The 15,274-nt window shown below is 37.5% G+C and overlaps 1 protein-coding gene across 1 annotated transcript; it reads left to right on the forward strand.

Annotated features, from left to right (window-relative positions):
* The first annotated feature begins 613 nt into the window (after positions 1–613).
* LOC123684569 lies at positions 614–2,080 on the forward strand. The gene has a single exon (XM_045623863.1). It carries the CDS (start codon positions 614–616, stop codon positions 2,078–2,080), a length of 1,467 nt encoding a protein of 488 aa, XP_045479819.1.
* Positions 2,081–15,274: the final 13,194 nt, after the last annotated feature.

Below are 15,274 nucleotides of genomic sequence, written 5' to 3' on the forward strand. Positions count from 1 at the left end.
TTTTATTAGTATTATCTGATGCATCTCAGCAAGTATCTCTCGAGAGGAAATAATCAACCAAATTTGCACCTGGCTCCTGGACTAATAGTATTGTTCCAAAGCCTGAATAAAAACTGACAGATGTTGACTTGAGGATATAAATGAATGTATATGGAAGCCATTAAAATATACAATCATTAGAATAACATGATCAAAAGAGAAGAAACACCAATTGTTCATAGCCCCTGATTATCAGCAATAGATCCACTCTAACCAAATATCCACGCCCTCCTCAGTGGAGAAAATGTAAATTATAAAAGTTGATTGAGTCTACTTGATGAATGTAATTCAATATAAATATCAAAAGAAACAGTTATGTTCAGTTCGTCAGAAATTCCTCAATTCTATTTTTTTTCCCATTTCACGTTTCCAAGTATGTCTTGGCCACTTTCTCAACATGGGAGCGAGCATTGTCATGCTGTGAAATCACTTTATTATGTCTCTCGTTGTATTTCGGCCGTTTGCCTCTGAATCTGGCTACGCTGCAGTCGTTTATCTAAGCACTCCTACATTGTCCGGTCGATTCCACGTGTCTCTTCTAGCGGCCAAATCCAAAATTTCTCCTTGTAAGGCAATGTCCCTGCCTCGTCTAGAACTCTGCGGTGCCCATCTTCTCGCAAAACTCATGCATCATTTGTCCACCCGCGTTTTACAGAATCTCAGTGCTGACTATATTGCCTTTTGCGATTCTTCTGTTGCCTTCTCGTGGATCCGTGGTGAGAGTCACAGGTGGAAGACATTTGTTGGCAATCGAGTCGCTGAGATACATGATTTGATTCCTTCTAATTGCTGGAGGCATGTGATATCTGAAGACAATCCAGCTGATTGCGCCTCTCGAGGATTGATGCCCTCAGATATTCATCACCACCCATTGTGGTGGCGCGGTCCTCCTTGGTTGTCTCTCGACCCATCCTCGTGGCCTCTTTCCTCTGTCGATTCATCTCAAACTGGACAGGTGGACGACGAAGCAAAGCCGATCTCCGCTTTAGTGTTGACGGTTGTCTCCGGTGAACCCACCATGATTGACCGTTTTTCTTCGTATCTTCGACTCAAGCGCGTCATTGCCTTTTGTCGACGTTTCATACTGAATGCTCGTGGTTCAGCTTTACCTCGCACGGGTTTTCTCACCTCTGTTGAGCTTCAGGAAGCGGAGATCTGCTTAATACGTCTGGTTCAATCTGTTCATTTTGCCGAGGAGCTGGCTGAGCTGCAGAAACCATCTTCTCGTCATCGACTCATCATGAAACTTCACCTTTTTTGCGATGAGCATGGACTTGTTCGAGTTGGAGGTCGCCCTTTAGCCTCTTTATTACCATATCGACACAAACATCCTGTTCTTCTACCGAAGGACAATCATCTCACTCATCTGATAATCGATGATGCCCATTATCGTCTTCTGCACGCCGGTGCCTTAGCTACTCATTCGTACATTCGTCGACGGTACTGGATATTGGACGGACGTAATGTAGTACGTAATCGTCTGCGCAAGTGCAACCGATGCTTTTCTTGCAAGCCCCGTCCTCTAATACAGCCAATGGGCAATCTTCCACCAGAGCGGCTATCATCTGCTATGGCTTTTCTAACTACTGGTGTCGTCTACGCCGGCCCATTTTATGTGACGAGTGCACGACTACGCGGAGCCGTTAGCACGAAGGCATATCTGGTTGTCTTCATCTGCTTCTCTACTAAAGCAGTTCATCTAGAATTGGCATCTGAGCTGTCAACCCCAGCGTTCATCGCTGCTTATCGGCGCTTTGTTGCACGCCGAGGTCATCCTTCCGTCATCTTTTCGGATAACGGGACCAACTTTGTTGGTGCTCATAACTACCTTCGTGACCTTGGCCGCTTACTGTCTGCTCCACAACATCAGCAGAGTCTCTGTGATGCCGCCTCGTCGTCCGGAACTGACTGGCGATTCATATCCCCTTCCAGTCCTCACTTTGGCGGCCTGTGGGAGGCCGCTGTAAAATCTGCTAAACATCATCTTACTCGCGTTATTGGCGAGCAGAAACTCACTTACGAGGAGTTTCTCACCGTCTGAACTCAGGTTGAAGCCATCCTCAACTCTCGTCCTCTGTATCTTCCATCATCTGATCCTTCTGATTTTGAGGCCCTTACACCAGGGCATTTCTTGGTTTTCCGGTCCCTAACAGCTCCTCCTGACAACGATGTCAGTTCTGTGTCTGTGAACCGGTTATCTCGTTGGCAACTAGTCCAGCGATTTCAGCAGGACTTCTGGAAGCGTTGGCGTCAGGAATACTTGCATACCTTACAGCAACGTCACAAGTGGTTGCAGCCATCTACCCCTATCCTTCCAGGTACCGTTGTCGTCATTCGAGATGACAATCTTCCTCCTCTAAAGTGGTCTATCGGTCGTATATCATCTGTTTTTCCGGGAGCTGATTCCACAACCCGCGTTGCTGATGTTGCCACTGCGTCTGGGACAATTCGGCGACCAGTCGTTAAATTGTGTCCTCTTCCAACTCAGTAGATTGCTCCTGAATTATTTCGTCTGTTCACTTCTTCAGTTCAGTTATCTTACTGAAGGGACACTTCAGGGCGGGCGGCATGTTCAGTCGTGAACTACGGTCGTATTTCTTCTCGACCGACCCCGGTAGAATCTGATTTCGTATCGGCTGTCAGCGGAGAATCAGAACAGATTTTCAATATCGATCGTACGTGCTAATATAGAAAAGTTTCAAAGAGACAAAATTGATTAATCTTCTGATAATTCATCATAATTAGTTAATTTATTTTCATCTATCTTCTGCATCGTCATCTAATAGTGTTAGTGAACAAAATAATATTGAACAACTATTCGTGAAGTGCCCTGAATTTATCATCAGCCAGGTGAAGCCACAGGTACTTAAGGGAGGTGAATTCCCCTGAATTCCCTTCCTTGGAACCTCCTTTTTGGAACCAGATTAGCGGTGATTCGCCTAGGTTTCTTCTGCAGCCCGTTGGGGTAAGTTGCATTTCACAATTTTTTGGTTGTTCAATATTAGTAACAAAATTCATCTGAAATTGACCGCAAACCCCTTTTTGCGGACAATTAATACTAGATAAAATGGATACTATGATTTTTTTGTAGTTATTCCACAAGGAAATATCCCAGCTTATTATGGTTCGTTATCCTGGTCAGAAGTCAGAATCTTTCGCAAATCTCATAATTTATTCATAGACAAAGTTAACAGTTTCATATCCACGTATAATGTAATTCAAAAGAAGTTATCCCCAGGGTAAAAGTTCCAAACAACTTCAAACTCTGCTCAGTTTTCTCACGGGTGTATTCTTCGTTATCCCTCAAGATGTGGTAATAAAGGATTTCAGAATTCCTGAAATTGGTAAGAGAATAAATATTTTGTTTAATTAGTAAGTTTGTTAGGGAACTCGTTAATTCGAGATTATTATTAGTCCAGATATTCATATCAGACGAACTTTGCTTAAGTGGCTTAGTGGAGTCAGTTTTTATTCAGCTGTCTACCAATGTTTTATTCAGAATGTTTTATATCTGAAAGTTCAGTCTGCATCCAGGGAAATTCAAATAAGAAAGTTCATGTCTCAATATCCGATAGTAGAGATACGAGAAGATCGTCTAAAGAAGGCGAAAAACAAAAGAAAATATACAGAATAGAATGATTCTGATAAAACAATTTTCAAATGCATAAATGTTTAAAATAAAATGTTGCTTTTTCAATAATCCAAAAACACTCATGTGATCGAATACAATCGGTGTTACAGCAGAAATATTCTCATTTGTTTTTGAGCGACCTACACTTTTATTATGTAGAATTTCTTCGTTCAAGTTTCGAAGTTATTCGATATAGGTAAAATATGGTCGAAATACACAAAATGCTATGCATCTGCAGAGAAATCATGTATAGTTGTTCGTGAAATCCCCGTATAGGGATTCATCAAGCCAAGTAGCTTGAAATTTTAACCAACTACTAGACTTGAAAATCATGCTCGTGAAAAATTACATACTTGAGCTTGACTTGATTTTAAATATTTATTGCTTGACTTGATATCAAGCTACTTGATATTGCTTGAGCTTTATATGCACGCGTCGCACGGCATATATTTCTGTAATACCGTGGGCACTAAGACTGAATAAATATAAAAAAAAATAATAAATAATAATAATAAAGGGATGCCTCGAGCTCCGAGAGACTGAAGCATTCGCCAGTGTGACTTTATTAGTAGTTTTCTCACATTTCTATGAAATCTATTTGTAGATTTTGGTAGTTTCAGGAATATCTTTCAAAACTTGACCAAAATGGCCAAGGATTTTTTATCAACCCCAGCATCTTCAGCTTCTGTTGAAAGACAATTTTCCAGAGCTGTTCTTACCGTTACAAAAACCCGCAATAGGTTATGCCATGAATCTATAAGATGCCTCATGTGTCTTAGATCCTGGATGGAAAATTATGAAATCAAACAAAACCTGGAGGTTCCTCAATATTAAGAAACTTTATTATTTTATAATTTTTTATTTTGTTATGATTTATAGTGATTCAATTTATGTTTCTATTTCGAAAATGTTGATTTTTCGCTTCTTATATTCATTAAGTTTAATAAATAAAAGGGTTTTTCGCAAGGCTTCTTCTCATTTCATAAGTTTTCTATTGATGTAGCACTACACAATAAAACTGTTGAAAATCAAGTGACTTGATATGATTAAATTACTTGATAAATCAATACTTGACTCGAGATTGAAAAACTACTACTTGAGCTTGACTTGAAATCAAGTCAAGCTCAAACCAAGTAGCTTGAAAACCTTATCCTGTATAAGCCTCTCTCTATTTAATAATTTTCTATATACCATTAAAAAGAAAGAAATGGGGAACTATAATGAAAAGAATGCATTTTTGAAGTTCTAAACAGTCATTTCTGATCCAAGAGAAAAAAAATCTTCACAAAGAAATTTAACATAAAGATCCATAAAGTAGAATCGAACAAACTCAATCCAGAAAATTCCTTGAATCTTTCAAACCTTTTCCAAGACAAAAACATAATACGGTCTGAGAGACAATGGTTTTCTGGAAATGCGGGGAAAACTGGGGAAGGAAACCGAGGTTTTATCTTAGGAAAATTGCACTGGTATAAATCTCGAATTCGATTCGAGTTACCTTAGTTAGCAGTTTCAAAGCGGGTAATCACACTTTTGTTTTCGACTGTTCTCAACGATTATTAGCTTGTTATTCCCCTAATAGTCCCACTGTATCTCCTCGAAGTTCTCCCTTCGTCCCTTCCCTCCTATCTTTCATCCTGAGGATTTATCGCAGCTCCCGAAGAATGAGAAACTTAAACTCTTGTTTGTAACGTCGATGTAACAGTTTTCGGTTGAACTGGGATAGATTCATATCTCGAATTAAGAAACTTCGATTGGATTTCCATAATAATTCTTTGGAGGTTCCCTCGGAAGCGTGGAATATTGATTTGTTTTCCTCTTGGAGGTCCTTATTGAATTCGAATATATTTCAGTATAAGATTAGAATAGTTTTTGAGCGCATGCTCCAGGCGCTATCGTTTTGTTCAACTTTCTGTAATTTTCTCTAATTCTTAGGCAAATCCAATCATTTTGCCATACCGCGAGGAAAAGATCTCAGTTGTAACTTGGAACTTCTAACTTTTTTGCAATTAGGCTATTAGCCTTTTACTGCTCTATCTCAATATTATTAACCTCAGGTGAACTATTTTGATCTACTCTAGCAGGAGTCAATATGTCACTTAGAAGGTATGAGCAATCATTACACAATCTCTGTGCCAGTAGGAGTTTAGCTTTAACACACACTTCCTAGGGAAGTGCCATCTTCGGTCTTATGTGTTTCCTAGGGGCTTTTTCATCATAGTCGAAAGCCTTCCTTATAAGAAGGTTTGGGTGATTTTTCATTTTACTGAAGGTCTTCACGCTTAGGTCTTTTAGATGGTAGTCTAGGAATGGTATTTGCAGGTCTTCGCATGTATCCGTTTGAAGGTTGAATGTTTGGTGAGCAGTTAATTTTTTTGGGAGCTCTCCTGGATTGCTCACAAGGTGGGATCGGCAGATTGAGGCAGTCAACAAGAAATTAGGTAGCGCATCGCAGGGTGAAGAACACGCTTCCTTCCTCTGAAATAAGTATTTACTACAGTTTGGTGTATAGTTTTTTAATTTATAATGTATTACTATGGGGTATCAGTGGAATCCAACAGAGAATTTATTGCCCAAAAAAAAAAATAATACGTCTTATTTTCAACTCAGATTTTCGTGATTTTTAAAAAACATGAAATTTTCACACTCAGCATACATATATAAATGTTTACTTTATGTTAAGGAAAATGAACACGTTATGGTCAAGCTATCTGACTTTCAGATTTTTCGACAAGATATTCGGCTACTCTGTGTATTCCTTCTCACAAAACTGCTAAATTTGAAACATCTCCTTTTTATCAGGCAATAATCTTATGTAATCATGTACCATCAGTTGTGAAGTTATTGGGAAAAAAAATTTTTTTCTACATTCATGCAAGAAGCAAAACTTTATTGAACTATATTCAGTGGAAAAAGAAGTTCTTTATTGCACTAGTGCAATAGTTCTTTATTGCAATAGTACAGTAGCGGAGGGATACGTAGAGGAATCACATGCAAACAAACTCAGTGTTGCAAAACAAATATTTCAGCCTGAAGGAAATAACGATGTACAGTTACCAAGTACTAGTACGTTTACAGCAGTAACAAATCAAGAAGTGGATTTAAAAAGTACTTCACTACGAAATATTCATATTGAAAATTGCACCAATTGTTCATTCACTTTCAACATTGAGGGTAAAAATAAATTTTGAGTTAAATTGATCGTAACGTATTAATTCCTATTTCAATGCAAATCGATATTAATAACAAAGTATTCAAGTTGCGCTTTTCATTTTCCTACACCTAGTGCCGCACCTCAATAAATCTTTTTTTGCTTTTTGCATGAACGTAGAAAAAATGTTGTATGCAACTCGTGCAAAAATTGTTTATTGCACTCGACGTGAAATTTTCCGACGAGGCCGTCAGGCCGAGTTGGACAACACGTCGAATTTCATTTTCTACGTTCATGCAAAAAAAAAATAAACATTCACTTTTCGCACTTGTTGGCTAAATGACTATTAAAAATTAGTTAAATGTCAATGGATTTATAAATCATTGAATATTGAATGCATTGAAGAATATTCGATGGATAATAGGTTCCTGTTTGGATAGAGTGGAAATAGTTTTTAATTTTGTATAATCTTGACTTGTCTCATACATATTTTGTTATGCCTGAAGAGATCAATAAAATTATTATTATTACACTATTGAAGTAGCTCGTAAGTCCTCGTAATCCATATGTCTATTGCACCTTTGAAAACCGCAGAACGGTATAAAGGTTTTGTGGTCCCCAAGGGTGATATTCGTGCATGAATGAGCGAGCGCCCAAAAGCTCACGAAATCTCGTCAGTGCATTCTTCAGTTTTATTAGAATTCCAGCGACAGGTCAATACGAAATAAGCACCAAAATATTGAGTGGTTCTTTTCCACAATTTACATAATGAAAAGTTCACAATTTCTTCGACACGCAATACCCAAAAAAAATCAGTATTGGCGCCACGAAGTCGCTATTACAGAGAATCCCAAACTCTATCAGAAATCTGCAACTTGTTCGGCCGAATCGCCAATTATATTGGAATTGTTAATTTATGCCGAACTTTAACGAGGGAAATTTTAATTATTATTCGACCAACTCAACCAATTCAGGGAACTTTCGAAGCACTAGTTGGCAGACAGTTAAATGGCGTGTCCTTTCAGTCTTTAACATTGACATCCTTGGAAATTGAAGTTGTAGGAAATTTAAGAGGATTTTGAACAATCATACAGTGGAGGATACTTGTAATTAGTTCAGTGATCATGTTGGGAAATGAATTTGGGGCAATTACTATATGATTTTCGATGGTTTGTATCTCTAGAAGTGGGATTAACTCGAACTTTCTACAAAATTTCCATAGTTTCTACATTGAAAAATAAGAAAAGTCTGGTTCGACAATTATTATTGATTCAACCAGTTAGGAAAAGCACTTTCGTATTTAGTAAATTTCTGAAAAGCGAGAGAAGCAAGGTGTGCAATAAATCGCGAGTTACGAAAAATATTACCATCCTCAGTTTGACGTCGAGTGTCATATATGACGTCTAAGACTTATGTCCATTAGAGACCGATTTGCGGCAACTCGATCTTTTGCTGATGAGTGGTTAAGAGAACAAGGCCATCCTGTATCTGTCCGAACGGTTTACTGCCGGATAAGTTCTTTTGGACTACAGCATTATCGACCCCATCTTGTGTTATCTCTGACGGTTGAGCATCTCCGGCAACGATTACAGTGGTACAGAGAACGTCAACATTGAATGTGGAATGGCATCAAGTCGTATTTTCTGATGAATTTCGATTCTCCTTGGGTGCACATGATGGCCGAAGAAGGGTTAGACGACATCGGGGAGAAAGACGTGAACCTCAGTTTGATGTTGAGCGTCATGTACACCGGACAGTAGACGGTATGGTATGGGGTGCTATTGCATATGCAAGTAGGTCTTTATTCGAGGTAACATGACAGTAACATGAACTAATATTTCAGCAAGATAATGTCCGACCTCATGTTGCCAGAGTTAGTTCAAACTTTTTCGAAGCGGCCCATGTGTCTTGTCTTGGCCGCCCAGATCCCTCGATCTTTCGCACATGGAGAATGTTTGTACATCATGGGTACAAGGCTTGTTTATTTGCCCAAGCCCCACGGACTTTGGCAGCTCTGAGACATGAAGTACAGGTAGCTTGTGATAGTATCCCTTAATAAGAAATAGACCATCTTATTGCATCAATGCCGAGACGTGTTGGGTAGTGTATAGATAATCGAAGTGGACAAAAAACATATTATTAACAAATTTATTAAAATAAAATTGGAAACCCTTCGTTTTTTCTCCAAATTTCAATTATTTACTCCTACTTTCTATGTTTTAACAAAAAAAAAAAACCGAATTTAAACAGATCCTTCTGGGTTTTTTTGTCAGTTAGAATATTTCAAAATTAGAATTCGTATGTCTCTTATGTCAGTATGTTCAGAAGTTAGTTAAACAACTGAAGGGTTCAAGAGAAAAGAAGGACTTCAATTTCGATCCTTAACGTTCGTATAGTTACCTACTCCATGCTAGTTTGGAACATTGGAACTTCAGACCCCAAAGACTTATAGTCACATAAAATAAATGTTCTATTTTCTCGGAACTGCTGCCTTGAACCCAAACTTTTCCTTGAAATAACGAGAGAATTCTATCGTAATTATTTTTATGATTCAGAGTAAATATTTACTTAGTTTTCATACGAATTTCCATAAAAAGAACATGAAACAAAATCCCTAGAAACGAATTCCTTTCCTTAATTAAATAGGTTAAATATTGCAATTGGCGAAAATTAATGAAATTTATTCGAAGGTTGAACACGTTTTCAATGAATAATTACATGTTTTAAGGACTTTTTTTCACTTTGATACCAAATTACTGTATTCCGCTCGAAATAATTTTATTTTTAGATTTCTCTAATGACCTAAGATAATCTATGATATGAAAGAAATAATAAACGTCAATTTTAAATGAATTCTGAGAAATCTTTTCAGCGTAAGCTTGATATTTCGATCATTCTCCTCAAAGAATGCATGACATTATAACCACTGTAGGTATATGGCATGAAAAGCCAAAATATCGTATTCAAAAATTTCTCGCTAGGGTGCCCAAGGGACACATGTAGATTTCTGTACTGGTAAATCAGATGTGAAAACTGCATGATTTGCAGAGACGTGATAAAAATATCGACGGGAGAAGAAACAGGAAATATCCAAACAGAATATTAATATCCGCAAAGACGAGATTTCTGATATCGCACGTATCAAAAGACTATGAATATTTTTTGTTCATGAATAGAAGGTGACCTAAGGGTCCCTTGCAAGACCTCAAAACAAAACTGACTACAATATCAGGATAATTTTATCTCCGACTAATAAACAGGGATTCCTTAGTAAGTTTTTACAAACATATGTCCACCAGTTATTAATTTCTGAGACAATGTGTCAAAAATGAATAATTAATTTTGTTTTTTGTGAATGACAAAATAAAATTTGAAACTACTTGTCAATACAAACTCTTTCACGACAATTTAATAATTATTTTACATAGGCGTACAAATTTGCTTCCATCGTTTTTTTTTTTCGAAAGTCGAGGCTTTATTGTAAAAAAACTGGTTAAACATTTATGATTCAAAATATTGTCCATCGCTGGACACTACATTCTCCCATATATCTGGCAGCGTTCGAATCCCGTGTTGAAAAAATTTGTCATTTTTTGAAGCGATCCCCGATTCGATACAATTTTTTACTTCTTGATGAGACCGGAAGTGCTGGTCAGCCAGGCCGTGAGCTATTGATCGAAACAAGTGATGGTCCGAGGGAGCAAGGTCTGTAGAATATGGCAGATGAGGTAGGACTTTCCATTTCAACGTTTCCAAATATGTTTTGACCACTTCCGCAACATAGAGTCAAAAATTTTCATGCTGTAAAATTACTTTATTATGTCTCCCGTTGAATTGCGGCCGTTTTTTTCAATGCTTGGCTCAAACGCATTGATTGCGTTCGATAACGATCGTCTGTGATTGTTTCAGTCGGTTTTACCAACTGATAATGCACCCAATTTCCTTGTTTCTGAATCATTCCCATGACTTTCAGGCCTTTTAGAATGGCTTGTTGCGTCACTCCAAATGATCCTGCCAATTCTTGTTGTATTTGACACAAGTCTTGATCAAGTAATGAGTCCAATTCTGCATCTTCGGAAACATTCTCTCTTCCACCGCCATGCTGGTCTTCGACGTCAAAAATCACCGTTCTTGAAGCGTTGGAACCACTCTCGGCACGTTCTTTCACTAGTAGCGGCCTCACCATAGGTATTTGAGAGCATTCAATGAGCCTCAGCCGCAGTTTTTTTATATTAAAGCAGAAAATTAAAACCTCCCGCAAATGACAACAATTTGGCTCGAAAGCTGACATGTTTAATCGAGTATAACTTTATGATGCAGACACAAATCGACTAATATTTCGATGGCGTTATGTTTACAAATACCTATGCTTACTGTATGACATCTACGATCTATTTATTTCGACTACCACTTACCACTACAGCCATCTATTGCAAAACGGCAAAAGCAAAGATGTACACCTAATATCTAAAAAAACTTCGCCTTTTCAGTATTTTCGTTTCTCAATGGAACACCCTGGGATCGTTTTCAGTATTATTTCCAATTATATTTCCTCATAATCTTTCAAGAATAATTAAAACGAATTCCAGTACTATATTAATGTAAAACGCAAAAATGATGAGGATAGATCATTTCATATACCTCACAGTTAGATCATTTTTTCTGCTGTGTAACATTTTTGTGAACTGATAAAACATGATACAGCCAATGCACTAGGTCACCCCTACAGCTATAAAGAAATTCAATTTTCTCCATGCGCCAAACCAGCAAACTCCAGGAAAACATAACGACCTACCAAAATCCACTAATGATAGTTATTTATAAAAGTGAGCATGGGAACAGGCAGCTGTGGACATTAGAGCTTTATCTTTTGCCTTTTGGCAGTCCCGTTCAATTCAAAACCGCATCATCAACGCGTTGAATGTCTTCATTCTCTCCTAAAATACGCCACTGATAACGTTCGAATGAACCCTATGTAGGGACCATGATGTATTATGATGCAGGTCTGGAAAATGACGCAGAATGTATAAAAGTATTAGGGAAGATCGTTCAACGAAAATAACGCTTCTGTTTCATGCCAAATAGCAATGCCAAAATTTGAGTAGACTCAGCATTTCATGACATATTCCTAAAACATCCGATTTCAAGGTTTCCAAATATATTCTTCAAGTCATTTTTCGAAAATAAGTTTTAAAGGGTGTTTTTTTAGAGCTATAGAACTTTAAATTGCAATAAAACAACGATGGATTATTCGATTGACATGAATTTTATTTATCCGCAAGATAATCTTGTGGCATTAGATTTTGAATATGATTTCTGGCATATGACCGCCACGGCTGGCTCGTATGTAGTCTAATCTGGACGTCCAATTTTCGATGACTTTTTCCAACATTTGTGGCCGTATATCGACAATAACACTTCCAAATGGTCAAAGGTTTTTGGCTCATCCGCATAGACCAATGACTTTACATAGTCCCACAGAAAGTAGTCTAGCGGTGTTAAATCACAAGATCTTGGAGGCCAATTCACAGGTCCAAAACGTGAAATTAGGCGGTCACCAAACGTGTCTTTCAATAAATCGATTGTGGCACGAGCTGTGTGACATGTTGCGCCTTCTTGTTGGAACCACAGCTCCTGGACATCATGGTTGTTCAATTCAGGAATGAAAAAGTTAGTAATCATGGCTCTATACCGATCACCATTGACTGTAACGTTCTGGTCATCATCGTTTTTGAAGAAGTACGGACCAATGATTCCACCAGCCCATAAAACGCACCAAACAGTCATTTTTCTGGATGTAACGGTGTTTCGACATACACTTGAGGATTAGCTTCAATCCAAATGCGGCAGTTTTGTTTGTTGGCGTAGCCATTCAACCAGAAGTGCGCTTCATCGCTAAACAAAATAAAATGGACGTAGTGCGCGATACGTATTCCGCACAGAACCATCATTTTCGAAATAAAATTGCACTATTTGCAAGCGTTGTTCAGGCGTGAGTCTGATGACAGCTGTTAAATCGGTCGCCATTTTGAACAGTAATGCCAACTTAAAGTTATATACCTCGAAAAAAAACACCCGTTACGTTGAAATAAATTCTTGTTGTACAAAAAACTGAAGAATACTTACTGAACTGTGGCATATATTTTGTTCTAAGATGATGAAAGTAGTTATGGATCAATTGTGTGAACTTCGTCACACTGTTGAATGAAGCCTTGACCTTGGAAGGAATCGTTGATGTATAGCTGAATGATTACGTTAAAGTCTAGACGGAATCACAGATGATTACACCGAAATTTCAATTGAACCCACCAAAATTATACAACAAATTGGGTTACCGAATTTAACTTAATTGTTTTCATCGAAGAGAAATACAGTTTCTTGAAAAACATCTCAATCTTATTAGTATATGTATATTAATTTATTTTTTCTACATTCTAATGTCCTGCATTGAAGATACTCTCGCATAATACTCCACTCAATTGCCTTATATGAATAGAATTGTATTGTCTTTAATTCACTTCAAAATTTCCAAATGGGTACTCACATTTCATATTGTTATAGGTAGGTATATTCTTTGGCAAAATGATATCACGCTGGTCTCCTGGACCAAATGCGCAAAAATTAAAATAATTATGTATACAAGGCATCAGATTCTTGCATTTGAATTCCTTTGATTCATTAAGTATTCAATATCAAAATTACATTTTGTAATGTGTTTGCAGAAACCTTCGAACGTTTCGAATAATAAATAGATTAAGATTAACCATTTAAAAACAATGAATTAAAATATTTATTTATGCAACAAATGCAAAAAGTGAATATTTATTGCGCTCGACGTGAAATTGTCCGACGAGGCCGTTAGGCCGAGTTGGACAACACGTCGAGTGCAATAAACAATTTTTGCACGAGTTGCATACAACATTTTTTCTACGTTCATGCAAAAAGCAAAAAATGATTTATTGAGGTGCGGCACTAGGTGTAGAAAAATGAAAAGCGCAACTTGAATACTTTATTATTAATATCGATTTGCATTGAAACAGGAACTAATACGTTACGAACAATTTAACTCAAACTTTATTTTACCCTCAATGTTGAAAGTGAATGAACAATTGGTGACAGCACGTTGAAGTAGAATGACAGATGAGTGCAATAAAGAACTTCTTTTTCCACTAAATATAGTTCAATAAAGTTTTGCTTTTTGCATGAATGTAGAAAAAGTAAATTATATTATAACTGTTTTCAGTATCAAAGTTTCCATCATGGGATTCATTGCTAAAGTTAAGATCTATTCTAAGAATAGGTAATTGCTCCTAAGTAAAGAAAAATATGAATTTACTGTGACAAGCTGAATGCCAATTGCTCCTAAGGGTATCACAGATTTGTAAAAGCCGCTGTCGCAAATCGTACCTCTCTTGGAGTTTATTTCTTCTCGTTTCCACGTTCACCTCGGTTTTCTTTGGGAAATCGCTTCTGCCAGAGTTGTACTAGGTGTGAAACTGAAAAATAGTTTTTGAGAAATGCCTAAATGCCTTACATCATATATTCATGGAGTGCATTATTAGGATGGAACCTTTAAAATGTTATTAGACATTAGTATATTCTGTTGAAAATTTTTAGAAGAAGAAAACAGATTTAATATTTCGATTCTAGATTTTTTGTCAAGTAACATTGAAAAACCATTCGAAAGAACTTTTTGGGGGTAACAACGTCAAAAATTTGTTCTGTGTGTAACAAAATATAAAGGGTGTTTTTTTAGAACTATGGAACTTTAAATTGCAATAAAACAACGATGGATTATTCGATTGACATGAATTTTATTTATCCGCAAGATAATCTTGTGGCATTACATTTTAAATATGATTTCTGGCATATGACCGCCACGGTTGACTCGGATGTAGTCCAATCTGGACGTCCAATTTTCGATTACTTTTTCCAACATTTGTGGCCGAATATCGGCAATAACACGGCGAATGTTGTCTTCCAAAGGGTCGAGTGTTTGTGGCTTATCTGCATAGACCAATGACTTCACATAGCCCCACAGAAAGTAGTCTAGCGGTGTTAAATCACAAGATCGTGGAGGCCAATTCACAGGTCCAAAACGTGAAATTAGGCGGTCACCAAACGTGTCTTTCAATAAATCGATTGTGGCACGAGCTGTGTGACATGTTGCGCCGTCTTGTTGTAACCACAGCTCCTGGGCATCATGGTTGTTCAATTCAGGAATGAAAAAGTTAGTAATCATGGCTCCATACCGATCACCATTGACTATAATGTTCTGGCCATTATCGTTTTTGAAGAAGGACGGACCAATGATTCCACCAGCCCATAAAGCGCACCAAACATTCAGTTTTTCTGGATGTAACGGTGTTTCAACATACACTCGAGGATTAGCTTCACTCCAAATGCGGCAGTTTTGTTTGTTGACGTAGCCATTCAACCAGAAGTGCGCTTCA

Source organism: Harmonia axyridis, chromosome 7, assembly GCF_914767665.1.
Source record: "Harmonia axyridis chromosome 7, icHarAxyr1.1, whole genome shotgun sequence".
NCBI classification, from domain to species: Eukaryota; Metazoa; Arthropoda; class Insecta; order Coleoptera; family Coccinellidae; genus Harmonia; species Harmonia axyridis.